At 37.2% G+C, this 18,821-nt stretch overlaps 1 protein-coding gene across 2 annotated transcripts; it reads right to left on the bottom strand.

Annotated features, from left to right (window-relative positions):
• Positions 1 to 722: 722 nt before the first annotated feature.
• Positions 723 to 9,980, bottom strand: LOC136218135 (chaperone protein dnaJ 16-like). Of its 2 annotated transcripts, none has more exons than XM_066004892.1 (12): positions 9,592 to 9,980; positions 6,209 to 6,332; positions 4,704 to 4,786; positions 4,427 to 4,538; positions 4,244 to 4,348; positions 2,625 to 2,675; positions 2,101 to 2,190; positions 1,890 to 1,998; positions 1,635 to 1,783; positions 1,500 to 1,553; positions 1,169 to 1,392; positions 723 to 1,083 (listed from the first exon to the last, which is right to left on the bottom strand). In XM_066004892.1, the coding sequence occupies exons 1-11, from the start codon at positions 9,726 to 9,728 to the stop codon at positions 1,174 to 1,176; spliced, it is 1,233 nt and encodes a 410-aa protein (XP_065860964.1). In that variant the 5' UTR covers positions 9,729 to 9,980; the 3' UTR covers positions 723 to 1,083; positions 1,169 to 1,173. The 2 variants fall into 2 exon arrangements, with proteins under 2 accessions (XP_065860964.1, XP_065860963.1); XM_066004891.1 differs by having other exon boundaries at positions 723 to 1,099; positions 9,592 to 9,979.
• Positions 9,981 to 18,821: the final 8,841 nt, after the last annotated feature.

Below are 18,821 nucleotides of genomic sequence, written 5' to 3'. Positions count from 1 at the left end.
GACCAACTGAACATTTTATGTAAGTTGAGGAGCTATTGGCACACTTTGAAAGTTCAGGGACCAATGAAGCTTTTTGGACAAGTTAATGATGTATTAAGCCTAAAAACAATTTTCTGGTTACTGACCTTTGGGACACAATTAAAGGTCCTTTAGACATATTCAAATAGATCTTATGCATACATGATATATAATATAATAATATAAAAATCTAAATAATAATAATAATAATAATAATGACAAATTCGTATTTTATACCAGCTAATTTAGTGAAAAAGTCTACCTTCGGACATGAAAGAAACCTTAGATCCGTATTTGCAAAATTTTACACAGGAAATTTTATAAATGTGCAAATAAACATCTATTAAGAATCATATCAGAATACAAACAAACAAAAACATACATAAACCAATAAACAGAATATTTGTCCGGAAGAAATTCACATTTGAGTGCCCCTTAATGACACTTCATATTTAATTCGTTCTTTCTTAAAATTTCACGAAAAGAATATCAATTACGGGCTTACAGCACATACGCATACACGAGAATCAACACCTATTTGTGGACTAATAAGATAAAAAAAATAGTATAAATGATAATATGACACTAACCTTGGATTTAATAAGTTCAGGTAAGAGCATCGAGAAATTATTAACTGCTGTATTCACTGACTGAAATTATTAACTACTAACAAAACATCATCTATTGCATGAAAGTATAAAACATTGCCAAAAACAATAGACGTGCTACTCTTTCCATTTCACTAGCTCTTCTGTTCATAGAATTTCATGAACAAATTATGCAATTTACAGTGATGATTGCTTACAAACTGCTGTAAACAAAACTAGAAAAGCAATATAAAGAATTTTACAATAATAATGGGTGGTTTTTCATCTCTGATAAGACGAGCATTTTCTACCACAAAAATCATTTTCCACTTCATCATTCATTATTAGCACATGGTCAAGGAATTGCTTAACCTTAATACTTACTAGCATTAGAGCCAGGCCATTAGACAAATTAGTGAGAGCAGAAACAGCTGACAGATTAGTTCTTGAGCACATGATTTAGCTTTCCAAATTCCATCTTCATGACGAAAAGCCTACAATTAAAGCTAGGTTTAAATGCACAACTGAAGCTATAAGAGAGAAAGAATGTCTTTAGAACTTACCACATTCAGCAAGGCTTTCTCTTGTCAACTTTTAAATGGATGTTGAACCACTTCTTTTTCTTACTTCTGTCTCTCATTGAAGGTTTCTTGTCTCTTACCTGTCCATCCTCTTTTGTCTCCCGGAACGTACCCTTGCTTCTATTCCTACTTGCACTCCGCTTCATTGGTGGAGCAACCGTGTAGGAGGCATGAATTTCATTCCTTTGTTTAAGAAGCTCATCAATCTGCATAACCAATAAGATGGAACATTCAAGACTCGTCTATTCACTTAAACCTCAAGTTTTTTTTAAACGGCATTCTAGAAACACAAGTTTTTGCAGACAAATCCCACCTCTTGCATTTCTTGAGCATATCTGCTGGTCATCTCTGTGAATTGTGCTAACACCTGCCAATTATTCGACAAGAAAATAAGTGAGAACAAGAAAAAAGTATACATCAATATGCAGTTCTTCAGGCAAGGGCAGACCTCTCTGTATTCAGTTTCAAACTTAGAGATTTCCGCCCTTTTTGTAAGAATTTCAGCCTCAACAGCTCTAAGATTTTCCTTTTCTTCTGTAAAAGGTGCAGCACAAACAGCTTCTATCGAGTAGATTGCACTTTTAAAAAAATTATCACCTGCACAAAATTAGTCTGAATATGAATATAACAGTCAAGTCAAGTTCACACAAATTCATGGCCGAAAAACAATACAAACTAGAAAATCAGGAGCTTTAGAACTGACCATAGACAGCAAAAACATGGGTGCCAGCCTTAAGTTCAGTAATTTCACATTGCTGAAAGCCATCCAATTTCTTAAAGAAGGCAGCATCCACATCCTTTGCAGCTGCAATCTGAAGTTAAAATGATACAGCGGAGCAAATGGAGAACAATGAGCAAAGTAGAAGCTTAATAGAAAAAGATGATATCAACATTTAACAATATTACCAACTCACCGAGTTGACAGTCTGATCCAACCGATAAACAGGAAAACCAAGGAAATACATTCCAGCAGCTGTAATTTTTCCAGTTTTAGCACTGTCCTCCTATGCAAAAGTTAATGAGTAATAACAAACAGGTTTAATTTGGAAATTGAATACAACTACAAGAATAATAAAGTCAACTCGATTGAAGGTAAACATAATTCACCAAGACTAAAGCTTTTGCTGTAGAAAAGTTAGTGTCATCAATTCATGAACACTTTCTTGTTTTTTCTTTATTTTACAAACCTTATTTCATACTAAACATTTTTTGCCCAACAGGAGAGCAAAAATTTTGGAGCTGAAAAAAGTAGAGCAAAATCTAAATAGAGAACCGAGAGAAAGCATTTCAATAATTGGTAAGTGAAAACCCAATTAACCAGTAAAACTTAAACGTCCATGATCAGCCCTCAAATGCAGTAAACAAATTATTGGAACATGATCTTTCTTTCTTTTCTTTGAAAAAATAGCATCCAAAAGCAACATGATATTGCTTCTACCTGTAGAGCAAGGCTTAGTCCACCATTTTCTTCTTTATCAAAATACAGCAGCTGCAGAAACAAAAGCAACTGCTAAGATTTATGACAGTTAAACATGAACATTAGAAAAATCATGACTAGTAATACTTTATAAAACAACATTAGTAATAAACTCATCATTATGATAGTTATTTCAGAAACCATTAGAAAAGGAACAGAAATCCGCCTGGTATCTGAAAATTGATGGAAATGGTAATGAGAAGACATAATTTATGACCAGCAGAAGACAAATCAAAATGATATAAGAAAGACATGTTAAATAGGCATGCAATGTTGCATTAAATTTCTTTCAACCTCATATAAAGCATTATACCTTCCACTTCAGTCCCCTTCTCATATAATCAATCTATAGTAAATCACTTCAGTTAACTCCCTTTGTACACTAATAAATTAATAATGAAAACTGAAAGGGATAAATCACTGTAACTATAAATTAGCCCAACAAGAATCACAATGCCAAAAGGGCCCAAAGTCTCAAAGACTCTAGAAGTATCATGGAACCGTTTGAACTAAAAGCTCGAGCTGATAGTTAAGGTCCAATCATAGATCTTGTATTAATCTTTGACATCCGCCACACGCAAATGCCCCTGGGCTTGCAGGGTGTACAACACAGGTCCATCCCACCATGTGTTTTAATTCCACAAATTAATGAGAATGTCAGGATTCGAACCCTTGACCATTTGGTCTAAGAGGCTCTGATACCATGTCATGGAACCGTTTGAACTAAAAGCTCGAGGTGATAGTTAAGGTCCAATCATAGATCTTGTATTAATCTCTGACACAATTGCGCGTGGAGGTATGTCGGAGATTAATATAAGATATATCATTGAGCCTTAACTAATAGCTCGAGCTTTTAGTTCAAACGGTTCCATAACATGGTATCAGAGCCTCTTGGACCAAACGGTTGAAGGTTCGAGTCCTAGCAACCTCATTAATTGTGGAATTAAAAACACATGGTCGGATGGGCCTATGTTGTACACGCTGCAAGCCCAAAGGGCATTTGCGTGTGGGGTGTGTCAGATATTAATATAAGATCTATGGTTGGGCCTTAGCTATCAGCTTGAGCTGTTGGTTAAAACGGTTCCATGACATGGTATCTAAGTCTCTTAGACCCAATGGTCGAGGGTTTGAGTCCTGGCAACCTCGTTAATTTGTGGAATTAAAAACACACGGTGGGATTCACATCGTCCAGGTCCCACTTATCAAGAAATTTTGCAAACAGTTCCCACGAACTTTAAAATCAGAGTATGATACTTCAAGCATACCCATTTTTGCATTATACGTGGTTCCATTGCAAGATCTCAGCAAGCAACACAGAACCAGCAAAAAGTATCAAGATTAGTTAAACAAGCATTTTACCTTCATCTAGAATAGTATCAACAACAATGAAGAGTCTGTTACTCAGCAATGTATACAATAACTAACACTCCCTTCTCATCAAATATACTAAAACTTCTTGCTCCAAAAGAACAGAAAAGAAAATGGTAACTGTAGGGAGTTATCAAATTTAGTGCAGATCCAACCTGCATTAGAATAATAGCTCTAATATAATTCTTGTAGAGGTTTATAAGTGTCCTAACCTTGAACTTGCTTTTGTCAAATGATTGCACACGGCATACAAATCCAGCTCTTGCTTCCTCCTCTGTTATTGTGACAGAATAGAAGTGAGCACATTGCTTTTCAACCTGCTTGAAAATGTTATACTCGGAGTGAGCCCTAGAATATTACTAATTGATAAACCAACCAGGAACCAAATTTCTCACCTTCCTAGAAATATTTTCCCCAAGCAGAAGAGGTCGAATAGTGATCATGCCACTAAGTGCCTCCTCCAAGAGAGTTGCTGATACAGTTGTCTTAATTGGTACGCCAAGTTTACTAGTATAACAAACATCGGATCCCAGAAATGATTAATAAACTAAAAACAGTAATTGTTAGAGGCACAGTTAATGTACTAAAAAATGTTGCAGGGAAGAGGGAGAGCGCGAGGGAGAAAGCGCCTACATTTGAACCATGGCAAGGCAAAATTCATACTAAACCTACCTAAAAAGTGCTGCAAACATAGTGTTCACAGTGCTCAAGCTTGAAAGATCCAACTCCAGTTCTTGACTTTCTGATTCAACAGCCTGATAAAAGCGATAACACCATGCTTAAGAATGAAATGTCTGGTAAATTACACCCATGGCCACTGAACTTTACTCATTTTCACGGTATGGCCACTGAACTTCAAAACGAACATAAAACCCACTAAACTTTGCATTTTTATACATAAAATCCACTATGACCGTTGACGAGTCATTATGACCTTTGACTCATCTTTGAATAGGTAATATCATCATCTCTTCCCCCGCCCATTATTTTTTTTGTCCCTATTTACCCTTAAAATAACATATCTTCCTCCTTTCTATCTTCTTCCAAAAAAAAAAAAGTAGCATTCTCTCACTTTTTGTCATTTTTCTTCCCTCTATCTCCTCTCTTTCTATCTTTTCTCTCTCTGTCAAATTTATGCTAAAATACATATTTTTTTCAATTTCTTCAAAAAAAACGAGAGATTTTTTTTTTTTTTTTTTGTAGAATTTGATAGAGAGGAATTCTTTGATTAAAATAAAATATTTCAATAGATGTGTATATGTATAGATACTGAGAGTTTTTCTTATAGAATTTACTAAAGTTTATTTTATATAAAAGCAATGATAAATAAAGAACGCTAGCAACTGAAATCGAAGGTTGCAGAATCAAAGAGATTAACTCGAAAAAACTAATGACCGGTCTTGCTAAGGAACATATTTTTTGTGACTATGAGAGAAATTTTATTATGATCCTGGGAATTTTACCAATGAAATTTTGACATAAATTTCGTAAATTGAAATAGTAACAAAGTGATGTGTATAAATTAAAATAGAGTAATAATAAAATATGAGGATCCTCGCAATAACCATATGATTAAATTTGTAACTTATCCCTTAATGATTAAAATGTTTTATTTCAATCAAAGAAAATTCTCTATCTATCAAATTCTATAAAAAAATCTCTCCTTTTGAAAGAAATTGAAAAAAAAAATGCATTTTAGCACGAGTTTAATAGAGAGAGAAAAGACGTAAAGAGAGGAGAGAAACGGGGAAGAAAAATGAAAAAGAAAATGAGAGAATTATATTATGTTTTGGGAAAAGATAGAAGTGAGGAATATAAGTTATTTTAAGGGTAATATAGGGATAGAAAATAATAATGAGAGGAGAGAGAATGAGATTAACTATTAAAAGAGGAGTCAAAGGTCATAATGACTGCTCAACGGTCATAGTGGCTTTTATGTTAAAAAGTGTAAAGTCCAGTGGCTTTTATGTTACATTGTGAAGTTCAGTGGTCATACCATGAAAATGAACAAAATTCAACAGCCATGTGTGTAATACCCCGAAATGTCATATAAAGTCCTACAACAGGGTATATGTAACAACTTTCTAGCAGCAATTGTTGGTCTGAAACCTAGGTAAGCTGAAAAACCTTACTACCATCTGTGAACTATAGCCTAGTCATCTTCCTAAATATCTCACCTCAAATCCAGCTGAATCATATTGTCGCCGTCTGTCTGGATCAGACACAATATTATAGGAAAATGTAACTTCTTTGAACATATCCGCTGCTTCAGGATCATTTGCATTTTTGTCGGGATGGTATCTGAAATTGTATAGTATTGGGAATAAAAGAATTGACATCTTGTAAAGTGACGGGAAGGAACTAAAGGCAAAAGTGACAAAAAATAATAAAGATGTAAAAACTAAATACATATCTATCATGTGTTGATAACATTAAGGTTCCAGCAAAGTAGAACAATGTAACCTATAAACCCTATGCACTAAAAAACAGAACTGAATACCATGTAAGTTCTTCAATAATATGGTTCATTGACACAGAATTTAGCTGCATCAATCCTAAGAGTTTCATGTAACTGGATATCCTACAATTAAAACTAAGATGTGGTTGCATTGGAACTCATTAAGATATGGAAGGACGGAGGCATTTCAGAACTATTAATTAAGAACTATAACTACATACATTGCGATCTACTGACTACTAATGAAAGGAGGTCTCACATTCATCCAAAAATGAATACTTAGGAAAAATATCTAGGGAATGAGACTGTAGTCTGAGCAAGAGTAATCAATCTCTCCAAACCACCTTTAGTATCCTCAATCAAAAGTAGCTGGAAGGAATCATCGGAGGAAGTACGCTCCATCTAGGCGAAATGTGAACTGCGGAGAAACTTTGTCGAGCCTATATCTCATTGAGATCGACATTCACATGGAAGAAAATCTATCGAGCAAAGATCTCCTTGAGAGTGAAGTTCGCCCTGTAAGAAGACTCCTTCCAAAAACTGTACAAGCTCCAAACTATCAATGTAGAAGGAAGATATGTACAACCTCAATAGCGAGGAGGTGAAACGGGGTTGAAAAGTGCTATAGTAGATGCTGGAATTGATACTCAAATCCTAGAGTTCACTCACCATCTCGCCCCTCTATGCATGCATTCTGAAGGAGCCAATGCCTCGTGGTTTCATGTATATGTCGCTCAAGGATTACAATGGGCTGGAAGATCCCACTATGCACGTTAAGGACTTTAAAATATCTCTCGAAACGACAATAGAGATCGATGTTGTCATGTGTCAAGTTTTCCCCACCACTCTCAAGGAGGTAGCAACCTATTGGTACGAGCAGCTCCCAATAGGGTGTATACGAAACTTTAATCAAATGAAAACGGAGTTCGCTCAATACTTCATCACCTCTATAACGGAGCATAAAACCATAAAGGATATTAACTGCCTAGTTCTAGATTTAAAAAAAAACTCTCCAAGAATGGGTGGAAATATTCGAAAAGACATATATCCAAGTTTGACATCTCAGTATGGATTAGATGGTTGATGTTATGGGTACATCTCAAACATGCACAAAGAAATCTTACTACTCATTGGCCCTAGTCTTTCCCATGCCTAATACGATGCTAGAGACTTTATAATATGGGACAAACATAAGCTTAACCCATTGTTGAAGGACAAAGCTCCGAAAAATAGTCAGAAACATCAGCATCATGTGGAAGGAGAAAGAGACCAGAAGAGACCTCGAGAGTGACCAAAGCATGATTTTGAATTACTCAATACACCTAAAAAGAAGTTTTATACTAGGTCGAGAAGAATCGGTAACTTATCGAATATCATCTGAAGCTAAAACGCTCCAACAGAAAAAAAGAACTGAACCTATTGCGAGTTCCACAAGAGCGAGGGGTATAATATAGAGGACTGCACCACAAAGCTAGATAAAATGGCTAAAAACACTTGCTAGATCATTTCCTTAAGAGGTCAAAAAAGAAACTTATTCAAGAACACATGATAAGAACTGAATCATTTGCATTTTTGTCGGGATGGTATCTGAAATTGTATAGTATTGGGAATAAAAGAATTGACATCTTGTAAAGTGACGGGAAGGAACTAAAGGCAAAAGCGACAAAAAATAATAAAGATGTAAAAACTAAATACATATCTATCATGTGTTGATAACATTAAGGTTCCAGCAAAGTAGAACAATGTAACCTATAAACCCTATGCACTAAAAAACAGAACTGAATACCATGTAAGTTCTTCAATAATATGGTTCATTGACACAGAATTTAGCTGCATCAATCCTAAGAGTTTCATGTAACTGGATATCCTACAATTAAAACTAAGATGTGGTTACATTGGAACTCATTAAGATATGGAAGGACGGAGGCATTTCAGAACTATTAATTAAGAACTATAACTACATACATTGCGATCTACTGACTACTAATGAAAAATCAGTTAAATGAAGCAAGTAAAGCTTGTCATCTCTCATCAGGCAATAATTTTTGTTTCGTACAGAATAGATTCCTTCACTTCCTTGTATTTAAGTTGAAATCACATTTTCGCATTTTTACTTCCTTATGTGATATAGCCTTGGCGCAACGGTAAACGTTGTTGTCGTGTGACCAAGAGGTCACGGGTTCGAGTCTTAGGAGCGGCCTCTTGCCAAATAAATTGGCAGGGGAAGGCTTGCCCCAGTACACCCTTGTGGTGGGACCCCTCCCCGGACCCTCGCTCAGCGGGGACGCGTAGTGCGACCGGGCCGCCTTTCTTCTTCTTTCTATGTGATATAGATCCAACAAGAGAGCTACTATCACCTGGCCATATCACAATGCAACTGCATCATCATATAAAATTTCAGTTGTCTATATGCATCTTATATTTGGGCTTCCATGCACAATTAGCACAATGCAGTGTAAATTGCCCAAGTATGTCAATTGCTGTAACCCACCCTCTCTTTCCTCTAGACACCCTCTTGGAAATTCAAATACTCTTGCATTTAATTTGTAAAATTTGCAAAATTTTCAATGTTCTTATAAAAGTCTCCTGCAGTCAATGCAGTTCCAACATCAGCAATAAATCGTTCCGTTAAAAGCCTTGGCATCAGCAGGCTTCCCTCTCCCATTCAAATACAAGCCAGGCAAAACCAAAATTGGCCATAACTCTTCCAGGCGCAGCAAGCGAACTGCTTGATTGCCAACGGGTCATCTATCAACGCTTTGATACTACTAGGAAGCGAGTAAAATGGAGCTGAAAGTTTTAACATTCAGCCTCCAACAAAACCGATTTTATACTTAAAATTTAACAAACCCAATATACAAGTTCACCAAATATGTAAAAGAACAAGTAGTTTTTTCCTAGTACTTAATGCAGATTTCGCCCTTTTGAACATCAAACTTCTATCAAACAATCGAATACCCATTCCAGTACCAACATCGATCCGTTGAGTGAAAAACTCTTAAATATTTGATAGAAAAATAGAAGGCCTAAAAAAGGGCTAAAGACAAAAAAGAACACCCAAGAACAAGAAAAGAAAAACAAGTTCATAAAAAAGAAACGTACTTGAGTGCCATTTTACGATAGGCACTTTTGATTTCCTGGTCGGTGGAGTTCCTGGAAACACCAAGGACCTCATATGGGTCCCTCCGGAGCTGCTTTGCCCCATCCTGATTCTCCGGCCTCGACCGTCGAGCCGGCATTTCCAAAATCTAGAGAGAAATTTCAACTCAAATAATTGAGAGATAAGCAAAAACCTGAAGTTTCACCAAACAAAAACATTCTACTAAAATCTCCATAGAATTTCCCAGAGAGTCATAATTTTGTTAAAGTAAGTTAAAAAGCTTAGGAAAACCCTAGAGAGAGTCCAGGGAAAGCCTGAGCTGGAGCTTAGAGAGTAAGGGAAGAATAAGGAGAGAGACAAATGAACGATAAAACGGAGGAGAAAATAGGTAAAATCTTTTTGTTAATATGTAGTCGCCCTCAAAATTTCAAAAACCGGATATCCTTTACAGTAAAGTGCGCCAGGGTGCGTACAGCGCTCGCCGCACTCTATTTCTATGCGATCCTTGATAAAATTACACTGGTAGCTCGTAAATTTTGTTGTTTTTTTTTTTAATAGCATGGACGCAAATACAAAAGATCTCAGAAAATAAATGAATTACTAAATTTAGCTACAAACTCCTACACTTCACCTCGTGAAAAGACCAAACTACCTTTTCAACAAATTCACTAATCCTCTTAAATTCTAAAATCCTCTTAAAAATCCGAAACTCTCTAAAATCTAATCCGGATTAATTTGATAAAGAAAAACATGGGAAAGAACTAATGATACGTAATTTCGTTCGAAAATATGTTTTATTTACGGTTGGTTATAGTAAAATCGAATGATTTTTAAAAAATCAATTTTTCGGTGTTGGGACATATGAACAATATGCCTCCACCACAGGTGGGGCGTATGAACATCACGCCTCACCACATGTGGAGGCATATGAGGGGCGTATGAACACCACGCCTCACCACATGTGGAGGCATATGAGGGGCGTATGAACATCACGCCCCACCACAGCTGGAGGCATATTATTCATACACCTCCACCTGTGGTGGGGCGTGATGTTCATACGCCCCACTTATGGTGGAGGCTAATATGCCTCACCATATGGTGAGGCGTATGGCTGATACGCCTCACTATATGATACGCCTCACCATATGGTGAGGCATATAAGCCATACGCCTCACCACGTGGTGAGGCGTAATGTTCACATGCCCGCGTTCCGTAGAGAGAAAAAAAATAGAATTCTGATTCCCCAAAATAAGAAACAGCAGTTTCGTCATTTTCCTAGGCTAAATGTGGGAAATCTAGGCTAAGTATAACAACACCCAAAAATAATTATCACGGCTGCCTGCAGGAGGCTCATCACACTCGTGACGATCCAAAGATAATTGTCATGTGTAGTTTGCCATTTAATCGGTCGTCATTAAGGCTGTAAATGAACAGAGCCGCTCATGAGCAGCTCGGTGATCGGCCCGATAAAAGCTCGACTCGGCTCGATTTGTAAACGAGCCGCTCGTGAACACGATTTACTGGCTCGATTCGTAAACGAGCCAAGCTTGAACAGGCCAAAGCTCGGCTCGAAAGCTCGCGAGCAGGCTCGATTAGAACATTTATGAATAAATTTTAGTTTTGTAGAAAACTATATAGTTTTGTGTTAGTTCACAAATATCTAAACTTAATATTATTTCATTTGCTATTAGATGAGTTCGTTCACAAACATAATAAATGAGTAATAGACGAACTATTTGTAAGCATCTTGTTTATTTATTCACGAACTTTGCTTGTGAGCTTGTTTATGTACACAATTAAAGAGTTATTTGCGAGCAAACTTCACAAATATAATTAACAATTTACTCACAAACAATTCATGGTTAGATAATTTTCTTAATGAACCAAGTCCAAAAAAGGATTTTAGGCTCGAAACAAGCTCGAAGCTCGGCTCAATCTCGTTGAGCAAGCCAAAGCTCGGCTTGGGCTTGGCTCGTTAATTTTATAGCAAGCTCGGCTCGGGCTCGAGCTCGTTAATTTTATAACGAGCCGAGCTTGAACAGGCCAAAGCTCGGCTCGGCTCGATTACAGCCCTAGTCGTCATGTTCCCCTCATGAAAAACATGGACCAGCTTGACCTTCCAATCACGTTTAACCATCCCACGACACTTCTCAATAAGTCAATAAAAAATGGTGACAGCTTTTCTCTCTCTTTCTGCAGCAACGGAAACACGCTTAATGAATCCATCTCGAACATAACATGTCGATATCCTCTTTCCTATGCAGTCTTTAACCCGAAGAACACTCTCCATAATTCTATTAACATAGCAGTGCAAATACCAAGTTGTACCGCATAATCTCCAACCCATCAGCCTGACTCACTCCGGATTAGACCTCTCGCAGCCGCGGGGCTGGGATTACCCTTACTAGCTCCATCGTTATTTACCTTTACCCATCCATTGCCCGGGGGATGCCACCAACCAAACCATTACTTCAATTCTCTGCCCTTGCTCCCATCTATGGTCCTCCATTAGGGCTGCAAGGATTCCATCAATTCGAGATTTCAGAAACTCAAATTTATTTGTGCAGCCGTCCACGCCATCCTCAAAAACCTGCAAGCATCTCCATCGCTAAATCCACCAGGCTATAGTCACGAACCTCGTCTACTAGTCCCGAGTCGTAAATTTTGTTGTTAGGTGCACTTTAACTTCAAAATTTGACATTAAAAAAACTTCTTTCTTAACTTTTACTAATATAAAAGTGATTACTTATTTATATTTTAAACAATTTTAATTATTGGATGTTTTGTTTTTTAGTTTATTTAAGTATTATTTAATTATGATAGAGAAAAGTGATTAGAGAGAGAAAGTTATCAAAATAATGGTTTATAACATAAAAAAAATGATTCAGCCTTCACAAATCTAATAGGAGGTTAATAATTTTATGAATCTTCTTTGACCGGAATATCTTCCCTCTAAGGCGCCGTTAGGATTGGCGGAGAACACTCTGATGTCAAAGTCAGTATAGAATTGAAAGAGTAATAAGAATAATCTCAAAAGTGATTTAGAACTCGTAAGTGTACATTTGATCCCAGGATGTTGGGGTATTTATATAGGTTTCTATAACTTATAGCATTGATGGTAAAAGAGATTACTGGTTGTATCTTCATTGGTATTTAATACAATTACACCATTAAGCTCTATCATAATTGATAATAAGGTATAATGGCGGATCAGGAATCTTCTGCTGATCTTGGTTCATCTGTCTGGTCTATCATCCATTGGGGATCTGGACATATCTGCCTTGTGTATCCCAATATTTAACACGTGGCTGGTTATAATGATAGTGACCTCTTTGCTATTTATATTATTATAATACTCCTTAGATAACATTTCAGATGTTATCAGGGGTAATTCTTCATTGTAGAGCTTGTGGAATGATATTTTAAGCATTTTTTATTTTTGACGTTTAAGTATTATTCGGTTAGAAAAGCCAAAGTAATTGTTTAAAGAGAATGATTGTTTATAGTGATTTGTAAAATAAGAAATATGGTTCATAGTAAACATGGTTCTAAATAATTTTAATCGAGTTTTGTGATTTGTCATGATATTGGAAGTGGGCAAGTCTACCCTTATTTAAACTTTATATAACAAAACAAAATATTAATTTTTAGACTTTTTCATTTTGAAGTCGTTAACTGCCATTTAGATACCGTTTACTTTTATAAAATGTGATAATGTTAGTAAATGAATTGAGAGATTTTTATGTCACATATTGAAGTTGCACAATATTAATAAAGGGCGGCCCGGTCGCATTACGCGTCCCCGCTGAGCGAGGGTCCGGGGAGGGGTCCTACCACAAGGGTGTACTGGGGGCAAGCCTTCCCCTGCCAATTTATTTGGCAAGAGGCCGCCCCTAAGACTCGAACCCGTGATCTCTTGGTCACACGACAACAACGTTTACCGTTGCGCCAAGGCTCGCCCTCAAGTTGCACAATATTAATAAGGAAAAAAAATGGTCATGATTGTAATTTAACCATAATGTTTTATGGAAATTGTACATATCTAAGAAACATTTATACTTCTATACATATTTAAGAAGACGCTAATTTTCCAGACATCAGGAGAGTGCACCCAAGAGCCTTCATTGTCTGGGCTCTAAGACTTCGTCCTCTTCCACTATTTCTAGAATTGGGCTATAATCGACCCGATGAATTCAACGTGCCTCTTCTTCAGTTGTTTCCTGGACCTCCCTCGTGGGGAGTGCACTAGTGGAAGGAATTTCAATGGAAGTGTTCAAACGAGTCATCGATGTGTTAGTCCACACTCACTGTACCAATTTGACATGGTTGAATCCTAAGAGCCCACGTGTCAACCTGCAACTACATAGAACTGAGGTCAAAGGGGGCCGTTGTCCGGCGAACCCGCTCTGATGCCTAAGTCAGTTTGTGAAAGGATTGGAGAATGATCACAATCAATAAACAAAAGCTGTAATGCAAGCTTAATAGAATAAATGAACTTGTGTACCTTGAGCTGAGCTTACTCTATTTCTACCCACGTTGAGCTACAGAATACGATTATGGATTGTGGAGCGGGATGGGCCATATGTCCCTTGTTGATATGAGGAAGTGTGTCTAGATATTGAGGCCCGATATCCTTTAAGCCCGCCGTGATTCTTGGGATTGAACATGATTTTGGTAACGACTGGATCCTTAACTGGGTCTAGTGAGACTTTCCGAGTCAAACTTCTTGATACACAGTCGTATTATTTAATTTTACTGAGGAGATGTCACATGCTCTTTTATCTTCAAGAATTGATTCAGGTCTCTCAGGTACCACATCGCAGAGTTATATTTGTCTACATTATGGATGGTTAGTATTTCTTAGTTAATTAAACTTTATTTTAGTTAATATGAATCAATCAACTTATAGGATGCCTTTTGGTTGCTTATCCTCACAACTACTCAGGGTGGCAATGAGCCTAGATCATCAATGCGTTGGCCTAGGACTCAAAATTAAAGGGGTTTAAATTTTTTATTAGATCTATATATATAGGGGTGAGATCCAGTGTGACAAGGGCTTACGGTGCGACAAGAAGCTTATTGTGTGACATAACAAAACTACGTAGTTTTGGCAACAAAATTCAATTCAAAAAACACGCGTCAACTTCATTCTCCTGCCTTCATCACACAAAAAACGCGAGAATCAAAGTTCATTCTTCACCATGCTTGATCGATTTTATTCTCCTCACCATTGTCGATCGATTTGTAATCTGTATTCATATTAATCTCTGATTTTCTTATCCTCACTATTATTGATCGATTTTCTTCTCCTCTGAGTTATCGATCGATTTTCTTCTCTCAACATTACTGATTGATTCTCTTATCCTCAACATTATCGATCGATTTCTCATCTGCATTCATATAATTCACTCTGAATATGGAATCCGAACACCAAAATATGGAATATGAAGACCATAATCAGTCCAAAATGACACACAGAACAACATCATCTTCTGGTATTTTGCTTATATCTGCAACTCGAAATTTATCTGATATATATTGAAAATATTGAGATCTGTTCACATTAGTAATAGATTTCTTACACTAATTATTCACAAAGGCTGTAGACTGAATGTACCAGTTGTTCAATGTAACTATATCATTTGTTCAAACTGAATGTACCATTTGTTCCTACTAAACATATGGTTTGTTCCTACTAAATGTATGGTTTGTTCCGAATGAATTATATCTGCTATATATTGAAAATATTGACATTTGTTTACATTAACAATTTATTCACTGTCTTGATAATAGATTTCTTACACTAATTATTCACAAAAACTGTAGTCTAAATTCTAACAAATTGTACCACTTGTTACATGTAACTATATCATTGAATAATAGCTATGATTAGTTTTAGGATATTTGGTTAAAGATATAAAAATGTGACACAATGCAAGTTTATTGAATAATAGCTAATTTCGGAGTTGACATGTAACTATATCATTTGTTCCAAATGAATGACCCAATTGTTCCAAATAAATGTATGGTTTGTTCCGAAATAATGTACCATTTGTTTCAAGTACATCTTTGTCCTAATCTCGATTCTTTTACCTGTTTTGTAGATTTGCTTTCGCCTAGTTACTCTTCTACTACAATTGTACTTTACACACCAGAAGTAACTACAAGACTCAATCCTAACGGAACAAAATTATGGGTGCCTAATTGTTCAAATGAGTTAAAACCTGCTTTTGGAATGATATTTGAGAATTATGATAAAGCTCAAGAATTCTACAAATCATATGCATGTGCTGCTGGATTTAATAGTAGGGTATCAACATCAAGAAAAAAACAAGGTGTTATAAAAGAACAATTTTTTATATGCAATAAAGAAGGTTACAAATATCACAGAAAAAAGCGACATCCAGTGATGTAAAAAGCAGAAAAAGGACACACAGTCGTGTAGGATGCAGTGCTAAAATGATTATCAAACTTTCTGACAGTGGAATCTATGAAGTGACACAGTTCAAAGAAGAACATAATCATATTCTTTACACTTCAGGATGTGTACAATATCAAAAAGAGGGCATGAACATGAACCTTCTACTCAAAAAGATGGTAGTTAATAATGCAAAGGTAAACCATCTACTTCATAATAGTTATGCATTGTAAATACTAAACTGATTAGTTATATAATTTTGCTCATTTCATCTAAAAATAAAAAATCTGATTTGGTTGAATAGATGAATGTTGGTCCTCTGAAAACTTATAGACAAGCAAAGGAACTTTATGGAGGATATGAAAATATTGGTGCATCGAAGATAGATTTTAAAAACTTTCAGAGAGACTTGAAAGCCTATATTAAGGATTCAGATGCACAAATGTTCGTAGATAATTTTCAGAAAAAAAGGGAGTTATGGAGTGCATTATTTTTCGAATTTGAAGTAGATCAAGACGGCAGACTCTGTAGAGCTTTATGGGCAGACTCTGTAGAGCTTTATGGGCAGGCCCTGTATGTATCAAAAACTATGCTCTTTATGGTGATATGATCTCATTTGACACCACATATAGCACAAACAGGTACTATATAATAATCTTTTACATAAAATTATTGGTTTCTGCCCTTCATATACTGGTGTTGCCCCAGAAAACTTATGTTGTTCCAATACAAATGTCATGTTCTTCAAACAAAAAAACTTATTTTTATGCTACACTGAACAGGTACAATATGATATTTGGACCATTTACTGGGGTTGACAACCACAAAAAATGTATTACATTTGCATCTTGTTTCGTGGCTAACGAAGATATTACATCATTTGAGTGGGTTTTTAGAACATTTCTCAAAGCAATGGACAATAATGAGCCGACTTGCTTGATAACAGACCAAGATCCAGCAATGATATTTGCGGAGGTTCTGAATATTCCACGTCTGTGGCAATGTGTTCCCCTCCATGTCTTGGATCTTGAAGGTGGCGGGTCCAATTTTAGTGATTATCTTGTATGGCCCCGTCCAGGTGATCCCCAACTTTCCTTTGCCATCCATGGATTGAATTTTGTCTGCTTTCCGGAGCACTAGATCTCCTGGGTTCAGATCCATGAGCTTGGCGTGTCTGTCATGATATGCCGCGATCCTCTGTTTGTAGGCGGCCATTCGTACATACGCTCTCTCTCTTTTTGCTTCCAGTTAGTCGAGACTTTCCCTGAACCTTTTGTCATTCTTGTCTTCACAATAAAATAAGACTCTATCGCTAGGGACCTGAATCTCAATGGGGATCACAGCTTCTACGCCATAGGAAAGGGCGAATGGTGATTCGCCTGTTGCTGTCCGAGGAGTGGTTCTGTATGCCCATAGGACATTCATTAGCTGATCCGCCCACTTTTTGTTATGCTCCCCTAGTCTCTTTTTTATGCCCTTGACGATCGTTCGATTTGTAACTTCAGTCATCCCGTTGGATTGGGGGTAGTAAATAGAGGTGAACCTGTTCTGAATGCCTTGACTTTTGCAGAATGTTCTGAACTCTCCACAATTGAACTGTGTCCCATTGTCAGTGATAATCGTGTGGGGGACCCCGAATCTTCCAATGATATTGTCCCTGACAAACTCGACCATCCGTTCTGCATTTATGGAGGAGACAGCTTCGGCCTCTACCCACTTCGTAAAGTGGTCCACAGCTACTACCACATATTTCCTTTGTCTCATAGTAGGAGGAAAAGGACCAACAATGTCGATCCCCCAGATGGCAAAAGGTCGTCCTTCGATAATGGGCTTTTATAGGTGCTTAGCCGTGTGGGACTCGTTTTCATGGACTTGGCAATTATGACACATCTCTACCAGCTTCTGTGCATCGAGTTCCGCCGTAGGCCAATAAAATCCGGATAGCCTGGGCTTTTTCAAAATAGAGGCGGATGCTTCATGGGCTCCGCAAGCACCTTCATGTAATTCTTTAAGGATCTGTTGTCCTTCTTCTGTCATAACGCACTTCAACCAAGGTTGTCCAAAAGATTTTCTGTACAGGCAATCATTTATTATGGAGAAGTATGCTTCCTTTCTTACCGTCCACTGGGCTTCTTCTTTGTCTTGAGGCAAAGTCCCATTTGTGAGATACTGCTAGATCGGCGATCTCCAATCTCCCCTGGCGGGCGTAAGAAGAGCTATGGTCTCGGGGGCGAATGTCGGTCTGGCTTTTACCTCGAATGGGCATTGCAGGTCCGCCCACTGATCTTTGCTTGAAGCCAGCTTAGCCAAGTGATCCGCTCCTTTGTTTGATCCTCGTAACACGTGAACTAGCTCCCATTTGCTTTCTTTGATCTCCAGATGGTTTAATAGCTTTTTGACCTCCTCTACATACTTGACCAGAGTTTCATCTTTTACATCAAAGTTTTTTATCACCTGATTGACCATTAGCTTAGAGTCGCTGTAGATCATAACTCGCTCTGGCGTGATCTCCTTCAGCAGGCGTAGCCCCAATATCAAGGCTTCATATTCTGCGACATTATTCGTTGTAGGGAACTCTAACTTCGCGGTATAATGTAGCTTAATATAGTGTGGTCCCTTGATTACTACGCCTATTCCTGCACCTTCCACCGAGGAAGCGCCATTCATGTACATCGTCCATTCCTCTACTTTTGGTTTGGGTAGGTTTATGCCCTCTTCAGTGATTCGTTTACAAAGTCTGCCAAGACTTGGCTTTTCAAGGCGGATCTGCCTTCATAACGAACATCAAACTCGCCTATGCGGATTGCCCACTCC

This window comes from Euphorbia lathyris, chromosome 2 (assembly GCF_963576675.1).
Source record: "Euphorbia lathyris chromosome 2, ddEupLath1.1, whole genome shotgun sequence".
NCBI classification, from domain to species: domain Eukaryota; kingdom Viridiplantae; phylum Streptophyta; class Magnoliopsida; order Malpighiales; family Euphorbiaceae; genus Euphorbia; species Euphorbia lathyris.
Note: the sequence above shows the minus strand (reverse complement) of the source record. Positions and strands in the feature narration are given on the sequence as shown.

Excerpts from the sequence above, each read along its gene's own strand:
- LOC136218135 (XM_066004892.1), bottom strand. The coding sequence starts at position 9,728 with ATGCCGGCTCGACGGTCGAGGCCGGAGAATCAGGATGGGGCAAAGCAG. Across the intron at positions 2,191-2,624 it reads GACTAAGCCTTGCTCTACAG|GAGGACAGTGCTAAAACTGG; the intron begins GTAGAAGCAATA and ends ACTTTTGCATAG. Across the intron at positions 1,554-1,634 it reads TTGAAACTGAATACAGAGAG|GTGTTAGCACAATTCACAGA; the intron begins GTCTGCCCTTGC and ends AATAATTGGCAG.